This window comes from Aspergillus oryzae, chromosome 2 (genome assembly GCF_000184455.2).
Source record: "Aspergillus oryzae RIB40 DNA, chromosome 2".
In the NCBI taxonomy this organism is placed as follows: Eukaryota; Fungi; Ascomycota; class Eurotiomycetes; order Eurotiales; family Aspergillaceae; genus Aspergillus; species Aspergillus oryzae.
The window spans coordinates 3187898-3200324 of NC_036436.1; the positions used below are offsets into that span (position 1 = coordinate 3187898).

The window sequence follows — 12427 nt, forward strand, 5'->3', positions numbered from 1 at the left end:
TGGTCCCTGTAGAAACTGCTAACAGTGTTGGATATCCCGAAATGTCAAAAGCTGCGCCTATGATGTACTCCGAGTACTGTAGCTCAAGTTTGATGTAATCAGCCATGCATGATTGGTCTATCACGATCTCCGCTCACATGCGTTGGTCCACTGACTGCGCTTGTATTATTACCATGTAACCGGACACGGGTAAACGTTAAGGTATGGGCGGTAGAGAGGACTAGTCCCAAGGTAGAGCTATTCTAAGTATCAAAAGACCCCATGGAAATTCGACGAGACCACTGAGAGGGAGCGATTTTCGAATCAATGAGGAACCTTAGGTTTCCGGTTAATGACTATGGGTCCTGGAAAAGGAATGCGTGTAGGTAAGCCGAATTTTCGAGTACTCGACAGGGTAAAGAAAGGGGGGGCAATCGCGGGTTGCCCAGCCACTTCCTTGTGTCCGGTCGCATGCTTAGTTTGGGTTCCAGGTGTCCCGAATGCGTAAGGCTTCTGTATTGTCACGAGCGGTTACGGGTCCTGTTCGCCGGTTCAGTAATGGCTACTGTAAAGCAAGAATTCTTTCCCACTCTAAAAAACACCAGAGCTTCCTTTTTATCTGCTCCATTTTCCCTTTTCTTCTGACCCTCTTTCTTCTCTCTCTTTACTCTCCACTCCATCTTTGCTGCTTCCAACTGTTGAAGTTAGCTCTTCTTGGATGTGTTGCGGCCTTGCTCACCTCGCATAGAGAGCTTTCACAATGATCTCCACAAGGCTCGCGCGCATGGGTGCGCTGGTAAGTCGTCCTGGATTTATATGTGCCTTTGTCCAGCATCGCGTCGCCTGCACCGTCTCCAATTCGATGCTAGGTTTTCCGGCTGGTTTACTCTTGAAGTGTCCTAGACTAACATGGATCTCTTTCGCAGGCCCCCAAGTCCCGCCTTGTAAGAACACCTTGCTAATTGTTCTCGCTTCTGCGGGAAATTGGAACCCTTATGGAATGGGTATCGAAATGGAAACTAACATATCTCACAGTTTCTCGGGGCCCGGGGTCTGGCCACTGCCAGCGAACACCCTCTCGACAAGAAGGTCGAGATGTCCAATGTTGAAAAGGTGAGCAATGAGAAGGCTCCGTACTTTCGACTGCATCGGGAGAGCGGGCGTTACCCTATATGGTATATGGAAATCGGAGTTTGTTAACGATGTATCTCACAGGGCAACTACATCAACTACAAGTATGGCAGCACTTTTTTACTTTCATAACAGGAGCTCCTGTTTTATAAATGCGCTATCATGGTCCATTGACGCTGTGGCTAACATGTGTGCCAATTTTATAGGAAGATGTCTGAGAACTTGGAAATCGTTCGCAAGCGTCTGAGCCGTCCTCTTACGTACGCCGAGAAGATCCTCTACTCTCACCTTGACAACCCTCATGAGCAGGATATCGAGCGTGGTGTTTCCTACCTGAAGCTCCGCCCCGACCGTGTTGCTTGCCAGGATGCCACCGCCCAGATGGCCATCCTTCAGTTCATGTCGGCTGGCATGCCTTCCGTCGCTACCCCTACCACCGTCCACTGTGACCACTTGATTGAGGCTCAGGTTGGAGGTGAAAAGGATTTGGCTCGTGCCAATGAGATCAACAAGGAGGTCTACGACTTTCTTGCCTCCGCTACTGCCAAGTACAACATTGGTTTCTGGAAGCCTGGCTCCGGTATCATCCACCAGATCGTTCTGGAGAATTACGCTTTCCCCGGTGGTCTGATGATCGGTACCGACTCTCACACTCCTAACGGCGGTGGTCTCGGTATGGCTGCCATTGGTGTCGGTGGTGCTGATGCCGTCGATGTGATGGCTGGTCTCCCCTGGGAACTTAAGGCTCCTAAGGTCATTGGTGTCAAGCTCACTGGTGAGCTGTCCGGATGGACCACTCCTAAGGGTAAGTTGCACCACAGTGATTTCTTGTAGGTGAAGTGGAAGAAAGCTAATTGATTGTATGTAGATATCATCCTTAAGGTCGCTGGCCTCCTCACTGTCAAGGGTGGTACTGGTGCTATCGTTGAGTACCACGGACCTGGTGTCAACTCTCTTTCTTGCACTGGTATGGGTACCATCTGTAACATGGGTGCTGAAATTGGTGCTACTACCTCTCTTTTCCCCTACAATGACCGCATGTACGACTACCTGAAGGCCACTAAGCGTCAGCACATTGGCGACTTCGCCAGGTCCTACCAGAAGGAGCTTCGCGAAGATGAGGGTGCCGAGTATGACCAGCTGATTGAGATCAACCTGTCTGAGCTGGAGCCTCACATCAACGGTCCCTTCACTCCCGATCTTGCTACCCCCATCTCCAAGTTCAAGGAGGCTGTCGAGGCCAACAAGTGGCCTGAGGAGCTCAAGGTCGGTCTTATCGGCTCTTGCACCAACTCCTCCTATGAGGACATGTCCCGTGCCGCCTCTATCGCCCGGGATGCCCTCGATCACGGCTTGAAGTCCAAGTCTCTCTTCACCATTACCCCTGGTTCTGAGCAGATTCGCGCTACTATCGAGCGTGACGGTCAGCTGCAGACCCTCGAGGAGTACGGTGGTGTCATCCTTGCCAACGCTTGCGGTCCTTGCATTGGACAGTGGGACCGTAAGGATGTCAAGAAGGGCGAGGCCAACTCCATCATCTCCTCCTACAACCGTAACTTCACTGGCCGTAACGACGCCAACCCCGCCACTCACTCCTTCGTCACCTCCCCCGACCTTGTTGTTGCCATGACTGTTGCCGGTACCCTCAAGTTCAACCCTCTCACCGATACCCTGAAGGACAAGGATGGCAAGGAGTTCAAGCTCAAGCCTCCCACCGGCGAGGGTCTCCCCGCTAAGGGCTACGACCCCGGCCGTAACACCTACCAGGCCCCTCCTGTCGACCGTTCCACTGTCAACGTCGCTGTCTCCCCTACCAGTGACCGTCTCCAGGTCCTCCAGGGATTCCAGGCCTGGGATGGCAAGGATGCCACTAACATCCCTATCCTCATCAAGTGCCAGGGCAAGACCACCACTGACCACATCTCCATGGCTGGCCCATGGTTGAAGTACCGTGGCCATCTTGACAACATCTCCAACAACATGCTCATTGGTGCCGTCAACGCCGAGAACGGTGAGGCTAACAAGGTCAAGAACGCTTTCACTGGTGAATACGACGCTGTCCCTGCTACTGCCCGTGACTACAAGGCTCGTGGCGTCAAGTGGGTTGTCATTGGTGACTGGAACTACGGTGAGGGTAGCTCTCGTGAGCACGCTGCTCTGGAGCCTAGACACCTTGGTGGTCTTGCTATCATCACTCGCAGCTTCGCCCGTATCCACGAGACCAACCTTAAGAAGCAGGGTATGCTTCCCCTGACCTTCGCTGAGCCTGCCGACTATGACAAGATCCAGCCCGACGACAAGGTTGACCTGCTCTGCACCGAGCTCGAGGTCGGCAAGCCCATGACTCTCCGCGTCCACCCCAAGGATGGCAAGACCTTCGACATCAAGCTCAACCACACCTTCAACGAGTCCCAGATCGAGTGGTTCAAGGACGGTTCTGCCCTCAACACCATGGCCCGCAAGGGTGGCAACTAAGTTTGCCGCAACGTGGGTTAGCGCTGGGGTCAACATTGGTCCGTTTGTAAATTATACTGTATATGTTTCTAAAACTCAATAAGAAACATATCAGCTTAGTGCCTTGCCATGCGGCTTAGCACGTTGAGAATGAGTGGCAGCTCTGGGGATGTTAGCGGCTGCTTATAGTATTTCTACGATGGGATATTGCGGAGTCAAGTTTCAAAATTTAACGACCTGTTTACTTTGTTATCTCCACATTTGTTGGACCCTTTTTGAGTTTGGGTGGACTATATGGATATAGTCTTAAGTCTTTTTTCCTATATCATCTACTGTATGTTAGGGACAGCAATCATACCATTTTTTCTTTTTGTTCAGATTTGTACTCTCTCCCCTTCCATTCTCCCTGAACACCACTCTCAGTAGCCCGATGGACCGTAGATTAACATAATGATGAATAGCTTAAGTATCTATATAGTAGTCCTCAACCAAATTTCGACATAGCTGACATAAGATCGCGTGCTCAGCCGAGGCTCCAACTTAAGCCCCGCACTCGGCATGTAATTCTACTATATCAATAGGATACCAAGTACGAATATTAGCATGCCTTTGTTCCCTCGTCAGTCAGTCGTGGTCAGTTGACTTTGCGGAACTCAAAGCCATATTCTTTCACCCAACAGGTAGGAAGATCTTATCTAGGCAATTTCCGATTCATCCGGCTTGAGCAACTAAGGTTGAATAGGAAGTGTTTGGCGAATCCTGAGTAAAGCTGGATGCACAGGGTTGAGGTGTTGGAGGATACTACTCTATCTAGCGTTGACTGTGGTGTAGCTGCAAGTCCACCATTCGGAACAGTGCCGTTTTTTCACGGTGTTGGACGCTCCGTCGATCCGCCGTTACCTATCACTCCCATTTAATATTTCTCTCCACTGCCCAACATTATTCGCCCCGCGTTCGTCAACGAATCCAGACCTAGGGATATCTGAAAGATAAGGCTCCGGATTGTCCGTTTCACTTTGATTTGACCCGGAGAACGTTCGTGCCCAACTATGGCGACTCAGCTCGTTCCTCTACCGGAGGTGGAGAGACTCAGTGCTTCAGTGGTGCGGATACTTGGTGGTAATCCCGGCAAGGTAGGCTTGGACCGTGTATTTTTTATATTCCCTTATTCCGGTGACTGTGAATAAAATATGCCCTTGGACTATCGGGACTTGATGCATATTCTTTTAAGCTCGATGAAATAAGAACCCACGTTAATTTGAATCTGCATATAGTTTACACTGCAGGGTGAGTCACTTCACCTTCGTCCAATTGGATTAGCAGCTTTAGACCTAACAACATCTTTCAGGAACAAATACATATCTGATAGGTCGTGGACCTCAACGGATTCTCATTGACACAGGCGAGGGCAAGCCTTCCTGGGCTGCTCATCTGAAGACAATCCTGTCGGAGGAGAATGCCACCGTGCATAAAGCACTCCTGACGCACTGGCACCATGATCACGTCAATGGCATCCCTGACCTTCGCAAGCTCTGTCCTCAAGTCACTATCTACAAGAACCAACCAAACGAGGGGCAGAGTGGTATCGAAGATGGACAGGTCTTTAGCGTAGAGGGTGCCACCTTGAAAGCATTCCATACGCCAGGACATACAGTTGACCATATGATATTTGTGCTAGAAGAAGAAGATGCCATCTTTACTGGTGATAGTGGGTTCTCTCCTTCCCCCCAGCTCATACCATATTGTGTTATAGGCGTACATGACTGACCTAAATCCTACTAGACGTTCTGGGACATGGGACTGCGGTATTTGAAGATTTGAAAGTGTATCTGTCCAGCCTACAGCGAATGCAAGACCGAGTGTCGGGACGCGGTTACCCTGGCCATGGAGCGGTGATTGACAACGCAACAGCTAAGATCACTGAATACATCAAGCATCGACAACAGCGAGAAGATGAGGTGATCCGGGTTTTGCGTTATGGAAAACTTGATGTGCCTGATGATGAACCATCACCGGAGCGGAAGGCCTCTTGGACCCCCCTTGAGATAGTGAAAGTGATTTACCATAACGTCCCGGAAAGCCTTCACCTGCCAGCGTCGCACGGAGTGCTGCAGGTGCTAATGAAGTTAGAAGCCGAGGGTAAGACAATCCACGACACGGAATCCGGAAAGTGGAGGCTGGAAACCGGGAAGTCTGCGCTATAAACTCCCTTCATTATAGCTCTGTGTGACATTAGAGTCATTTATATCTAAAGACAATCTATATAACTGTGAGTGCCTGGGATTTATGACGCGGCCTGAGATTACTGGAGGTAGAAAGCATGGACGACCGTTGCACAACAGGGAAAATTACAGAGAAGCACCGGGGGCATGCCAGGTTTGCCCAGGCCGTCTTCCATACATCAATCCTAGTACTATCAGAAGAGGTCTGGATTTTTCTGGCAGGAAAGGCGCAAGGTGAATGAGCATTTTGGCCCAGTCTGGACCTGCCAGAAATATACTCGGGGGTGTGTGGGCTATATATAACGCCACCATGAGAGAAAAGGCTATTAAATTAGGGTGGAAAAATGGGGAAATACAACCAAAAAGAAAAGGAAAAGACGTAAAAAAGAAAAAAGAAAAAATAAAATAAAATAAAATAAAATGAAATGCAGTACCATACATGACTTTACACTAGACTGAGGGGTTGGCATTACATTGCCAAATCGTCATCCGACCAGCAGGCGGGCTCGGCGCGCCTAAATCTTCCAAGCAGGAAAATGCATCAAGTGAATTACCCTGCTGGGTAAGATCATATTTAAACAGCTGAGGGATCCCATGGGAGTGTTGGCATCATCCGCAATCCGTGACTGGTTAACTTTGCGGGCCCGTGACCTCATTCATCATTCTTTATCCGTTGCAAAACTAAAGTTCTCCTTCCATTACAACATAACTTACTTCAGGGCACTCCTTCTTCATATATCATCAGAACTTGAATTCAAAATCAAGCTGCTACTACCCGCTATTTCCATAGTAACCAACTGATTTTGTATATCCTTCTTAGTCGATGAACTTGCTAGTGAAGAGCGTGCCCGATTCATACTACGATCACTCCAGCTTGTCCTTATTACCCGTCTGCCAGTGGAAACTTTGGGTCAGTTGGTCCGCGCGTCTGGTCGATTGCTGAGCTCTGAGGTCACTCTTTGCCCGTTTTCTCCCCACCGGACCGCCTTCTTGTACTTCACAAAAAGCTCCCCGCCTTCGTTGTAGGGCCGACATTTATTGTCATTTTTAGCAGTGTTTGGTTTCACCGGCCAACGGTCTGATTGTTGGTTACCTTTGGGTTGCAGTAAAGCGGTCAATCGTCGTTTTAATTTGGCGTTGACTTGACTGTCTTTATATATTACCCCTCTATTTCTTTTCTTGCTTCCTTTCTTATTCTTTCAACCTATTTTTTACTTTTCAACAGGTTTTTTTTTTTTTTTTTTTTTTTTTTTGAGAAACTTAACATTCTCGATTTAATCTCATTCAACCATCAAATCCGATTTCACCAAAAATGCCTTCCCTCGAAGACAGTTCTAAGAATGACTCCAGACTGCTGCTCATTTCAAATCGGTTACCGATTACGATAAAACGCTCCGAAGACGGGAAGTATGACTTTTCCATGTCATCTGGCGGCTTGGTTAGCGGTCTGAGTGGTCTATCGAAATCCACTACGTTTCAATGGTATGGCTGGCCTGGCCTAGAGGTCCCCGAAGAAGAGATACCGGTGGTGAAGCAACGGTTGAAGGATGAATACAATGCGGTTCCCGTATTTATCGATGATGAGCTCGCGGACCGGCATTACAATGGATTCTCCAGTTAGTATCTCTTACCATGCATTTAGAACGCAGACTCCAGCGCTCCAAGTCGCACCAAGTTGCTAATAAGTCTACTTTCGATCAGATTCGATTCTGTGGCCCCTTTTCCATTATCATCCTGGTGAAATCACGTTCGATGAATCTGCTTGGGACGCTTACAAGGATGCGAATCGATTATTTGCGCGGGCCGTTGCGAAAGAAGTCCAGGATGGCGATCTAATTTGGGTGCATGACTACCATTTGATGCTTCTCCCTGAGATGCTTCGAGAAGAAATCGGAGATCAGAAGCAGAATGTTAAAATTGGGTTCTTCCTCCACACCCCCTTCCCTAGCAGTGAAATTTACAGGATTCTTCCGGTCCGAAACGAGCTGTTGCTTGGGGTCCTCCATTGCGACCTCATAGGCTTCCACACCTACGACTATACAAGACATTTCCTGAGCGCTTGCTCGCGCTTATTGTACGTTGAGCCCAGCCGTTATGTAGAAACGTGGGAGCTAACAGTGGGCATCTAGGGGATTGGCGACGACTCCCAACGGTATTGAGTTTCAGGGCAAAATCATTGCCTGCGGAGCTTTCCCGATCGGCATTGACCCGGAGAAATTCCAGGAGGGTCTTAAGAAAGAAAAGGTCCAGAAGCGGATTGCACAGCTTGAACAGAAGTTCCAAGGAGTGAAGCTTATGGTGGGTGTTGACCGCCTTGACTATATAAAGGGCGTTCCGCAAAAGCTGCATGCGCTGGAAGTGTTCCTTAGCGATCATCCTGAATGGGTTGGTAAAGTTGTCCTGGTCCAAGTTGCTGTCCCCAGTAGACAGGATGTCGAGGAGTATCAGAATTTGAGGGCTGTTGTGAACGAGCTGGTCGGCCGCATCAACGGGAAATTTGGTAAGTGATTTTACTGGCAGGACATGATAACGTGTTGCTGACCTGATTAGGTACTGTGGAATTCATGCCAATCCACTTCCTGCACAAGTCGGTCAATTTTGATGAACTGATTGCCCTGTATGCCGTGTCGGATGCGTGCATTGTTTCGTCAACTCGAGATGGCATGAATCTGGTCGCGTACGAATATATTGCAGCTCAACAAAAGCGGCACGGTGTTTTGGTTCTCTCAGAGTTTGCCGGTGCAGCCCAGAGTCTCAATGGCAGTATTATCATTAACCCTTGGAACACCGAAGAACTCGCTGGTGCCTACCAGGAGGCTGTCACCATGAGCGACGAGCAAAGGGCTCTGAATTTCTCTAAGTTGGACAAATATGTCAATAAATATACGAGGTACGCATATGTATGATATTCGGACGGATGAATATCGCTAACCTATTTTAGTGCCTTCTGGGGCCAGTCATTCGTAACGGAATTGACGAGGATATCTAGCCAATCTGCGGAGAAATTCCAGTCTAAGAGGGCTTCCCTGACCGGCACGTACCACGAACAAGTGAACGGTGTAGAATCCGAGGGATCGGCTTGATCACGCACCAAAATGACACCTTTCTATACTGTCTCCTGTGGCGTACCAGAAGAGGAAACACAAATATGTGACGAATGGCTTAGAGCTTTTTATTGACGGTCTATGAGCACTGGATGGCGTGAAATGTTTTGAGTTTGCTTTGCATTGGTTAAGATTCTCGGTCACTCATATGAAATATCATAAGAGGGTAATATTGTACTTAGATTCCTGGGTCCGGGTCATGGATGGGTAAAAGGTTGAGGTGTTGCTGGTGTACTGTACATTAAGCGTTCTGTCTAAGCTCTCAACTCAGCGTGTATTACCATCATTAATTTGTATTTGATAGACCAGAATAATATATCATCAATCCGCTATTAGTAGCTCAATTCTGGAAAGATCAACCTGACCTCCTTGTATATTTGCATGGCGCGGGTGTGCAAACAGTGCAAACACCGGCGAGAAATTCTGGACGGCCTCGTCCGCGGATTTGACGCTGTTCCACCGGAGACGCCGCCCGGGTTTTTCTTGAGACGAGAACATATTGCCCAATTTGTGATTTTTTCGGACTAAAATTGGGCTTGAGTCGAAACTTCGCGGACGTACAATTCACTCCTGATCCGCGACAAGACCACGCGCACCTTTGAGAAACCACCTGGTCGGATTTTTGTCGCACCCCAAGGAACAAGCATCCAGAACAGACACAGGGGAACCCCTCTACTCGTACGACGATGCGTCCAAGCTACCTCTTCCGGGCGATGCAGCCCCTCCGCTCTTCTATCGTCAGACCTACATCGACCTCAACCCCAGCCGCACACATCTACTCTGCCATCTCGACACCAATCCGCCGCTTGAATTCGACGACTGCTACACCCACGGAGACCCAATCGTCCACAGCACCTTCTACTCCTTCAGTGGCTCCTCCTTCCCTCCGCAACTACCCTTATACCTTGAAGACCGGCACTGTGGTCTCCGTTGGCCGCATGGACCGTACTGTCCGCGTCGCCCACCGCCACACCATGTGGGACAGTCACATTCGCAAGACATATCCTAAGGTCACGACATATCTTGTGTCCGACCCAAAGAACTCCCTGCGCGAAGGGGATGTCATTGAGTTCTCCTCGGGATACCCGAAGAGCCGGCATGTGCGCCATGTCGTTGAGAGGATCATTGCACCGTTCGGTGAGGCAATTGAAGACAGACCGGCTGTGCTGACACGTGAAGAGCGGGACGCAGAGCGCGTGGCCAAGCGAACTGTGAAATGGGAGCGCAGGGAAGCCAGAAGAGCAGAGGGCGGCGAGGGCCAGAGCTTAGGAGGACAAGAGCACGTCGGGCGGATTAGGAGGCTAGTCTATGAGCGTACCAGGGCCCAGTAGAAGGCGGATATATTCCGCTTGTCCTTTTTTGGCATTTCTCTTTGATTGTATAAGATAGATATTGGGCTCAGAGGGCTGCTTTTATCTGTGATGTGTGTCGACTCTTTCTGAATGTATTATATCTCACTGTGCATGTGTCCTACTAGTCTTTTCTTTGCAACACTTACTCATATTGGCCAGTCATATTATATAAATGTAAGCTTTTCGAATAGCTGGTTTTGCCCTCTTGTCAAGGTTGATCGAGAAATTTAGTTGGGGATTAAGCTCAAGGAAGGCAACGTATAGTTTGTTTATAAAATTGGGATCTGGCACTAAGGTAGGGTTTCAGATATGCTTATTGTAGATCATTACGGATTGAATGCATCCATATAGGCCTGTAACTTAACATTTGGTTCATATATGGCTCGCTGGAGGAATTCGCCGTTCATTGGAGGCTGGAAAGTGTGTCTCAGGTTTCGGTCAAGGTGCAATTGGCTAATATACGAGCTAGGTGGAACAAATAGATCTCTGTGGGTCGAACACCTATGTTCTTTGGAAATAGTTGCGTAGGCAAGAGTATAGAAGACTTGCTGTTCTAGGGATACCTTCAAAGGAGCCCGAAGTAGACTCTAGTTCTAGTGTCTGTTCTGTTGTTAGAGTTGATAGTAGCTCAGAGTCAGCCAACATCAGACATATGTCCGTCGACTTACTAAAGTGTATCAGTAGATTTCGAATCAGGCATTAGACCCATGCTGCCAGGCTACGTTTATCTAGGTCGCCGAGGGCAGGAGACATAGATAAGACCCCGCGTCTCATGATGCTAGTGCTATCTAGCACGGTACAATATATAGCGAATACGCCTAAAGACCTTTTCATATCCATGATCTACCATACTCAAGGTGCAGCTATTTCCTTCTCTGATATGCAAAATGCGTCTGTTTACTTTGCCCATTGCCATTCTCTTGTGCTTCTTTCAGACGATCCTATCTAGTACAATTCCCAATACAACTCTAATCGCCAATGATATTCCTTTCTCAACTAGAGCTTACTGGATGCGCCGGGCAAACAAAGCAGTGGACGAACTAAGCGGCTCTCCCTGTCCATTCGCTGCATTTGGCACTGCCATCGTTAATCATACTGATACTGATGGGCTTGGAGATCTGATATGTATCGGGGTCAACCAGAATAGCCAGACCGGAAACCCGTCCTTACACGGTACCTCATCTCAAACCACCCTCAGATAGTGGTTTCTCCATTCACTGCTGATGAGCATTGGTACCCTCTAGGAGAAATAGCAGCTACCACAAACTGCACGGCAGTTCTGACTGATCCACATGGTCGGTTTCGCCTAACAGCCTCTGAAGCTCAAGCTGCGTTTGTCGATTTAACATTGTATACCAATGCTGAGAGCTGTCCTATGGTAAGAAGACTGTCTCCGATGCTTCGAGTTCTGAGACATATTGGTAGATGTTAACGATCAGAAAGTGCGCCTCTGCCATTCGGTGGGCCGGGTTTAAGGAATATGTCTACGGAACTTCAATTGATACGTTGGTCCGGAAAGGCTGATCCCAGATCCATATATCCTCGTTGGAGGTCTTTCAGGCTTCTTTGGACTTGTCGCCTCAGACTGTCTTGATGGGGGATGTTCTTGTGAATGAGACCGATCCGTACTTTTTGTGGCAGTATGATCCGGTTTATCCTTGCCCTGAGGGCTGCTTGCGTTCTGGTAATGGTACTAGTTGTCGGGTTTTTACAAGTGATGAGTTGAAGTAGGATGTAGGTTTGGAATATGAACTGTGTGCATCCTTGTTAGGGTTATGTTGGGGCTATGGGAGATAGTTTCTAGGTACGATAGCATATTACGTTTTTCGAATATTGAAGTGTTGGAGTCCGAGCGACGAAAAGCCTTGTAATTTGGCAATCTAATTATGTTTGCAAACATTGATCCAATCTATATCGAATATTCCTCCTGCAACTACTACCTGGTAACTATGGATAATGCCCAAATACGGAAAGTCCAGCTCGGCCGACTTTGTTTCCAAAAAAGGCAACTCTGAAAGGCTTCCTCCGAAACCCTGTCATTCCCACCCACCAAGGTATGATTATCCATACCTTCTATAGTAAATATATCGGAGTGCTTTTATGTCCGAGCCTATTAGTTGATTTTATATCGGGACCAAGAAATGCTTACCTAGTATATAAAGGCAATGCTTGCGTCTTCAGAGCT

The 12427-nt window shown here is 48.4% G+C and overlaps 4 protein-coding genes across 4 annotated transcripts; all 4 read left to right on the forward strand.

The window, feature by feature from the left end:
* Nucleotides 1-739: 739 nt before the first annotated feature.
* Nucleotides 740-3585, forward strand: acoA (aconitate hydratase ACO1; the record flags this gene model as incomplete). The annotated part of the gene is made up of 5 exons (XM_023234881.1): nucleotides 740-775; nucleotides 1015-1092; nucleotides 1195-1214; nucleotides 1317-1915; nucleotides 1979-3585. The coding sequence occupies 5 exons, from the start codon at nucleotides 740-742 to the stop codon at nucleotides 3583-3585; spliced, it is 2340 nt and encodes a 779-aa protein (XP_023089956.1).
* Nucleotides 3586-4613: 1028 nt separating this feature from the next.
* Nucleotides 4614-5768, forward strand: AO090003000416 (putative metallo-beta-lactamase domain protein; the record flags this gene model as incomplete). The annotated part of the gene is made up of 4 exons (XM_023234882.1): nucleotides 4614-4697; nucleotides 4796-4851; nucleotides 5172-5272; nucleotides 5347-5768. The coding sequence occupies 4 exons, from the start codon at nucleotides 4614-4616 to the stop codon at nucleotides 5766-5768; spliced, it is 663 nt and encodes a 220-aa protein (XP_023089957.1).
* Nucleotides 5769-7098: 1330 nt separating this feature from the next.
* AO090003000417 (glycosyltransferase family 20 protein) lies at nucleotides 7099-8869 on the forward strand (the record flags this gene model as incomplete). Its single annotated transcript, XM_001819547.3, has 5 exons — nucleotides 7099-7402; nucleotides 7488-7860; nucleotides 7916-8286; nucleotides 8337-8676; nucleotides 8728-8869. 5 exons carry the CDS (start codon nucleotides 7099-7101, stop codon nucleotides 8867-8869), a joined length of 1530 nt encoding a protein of 509 aa, XP_001819599.1.
* A 707-nt stretch (nucleotides 8870-9576) lies between these two features.
* Nucleotides 9577-10221, forward strand: AO090003000418 (uS17 family ribosomal protein; the record flags this gene model as incomplete). The annotated part of the gene is made up of 1 exon (XM_001819548.3): nucleotides 9577-10221. The coding sequence occupies one exon, from the start codon at nucleotides 9577-9579 to the stop codon at nucleotides 10219-10221; it is 645 nt and encodes a 214-aa protein (XP_001819600.1).
* Nucleotides 10222-12427: the final 2206 nt, after the last annotated feature.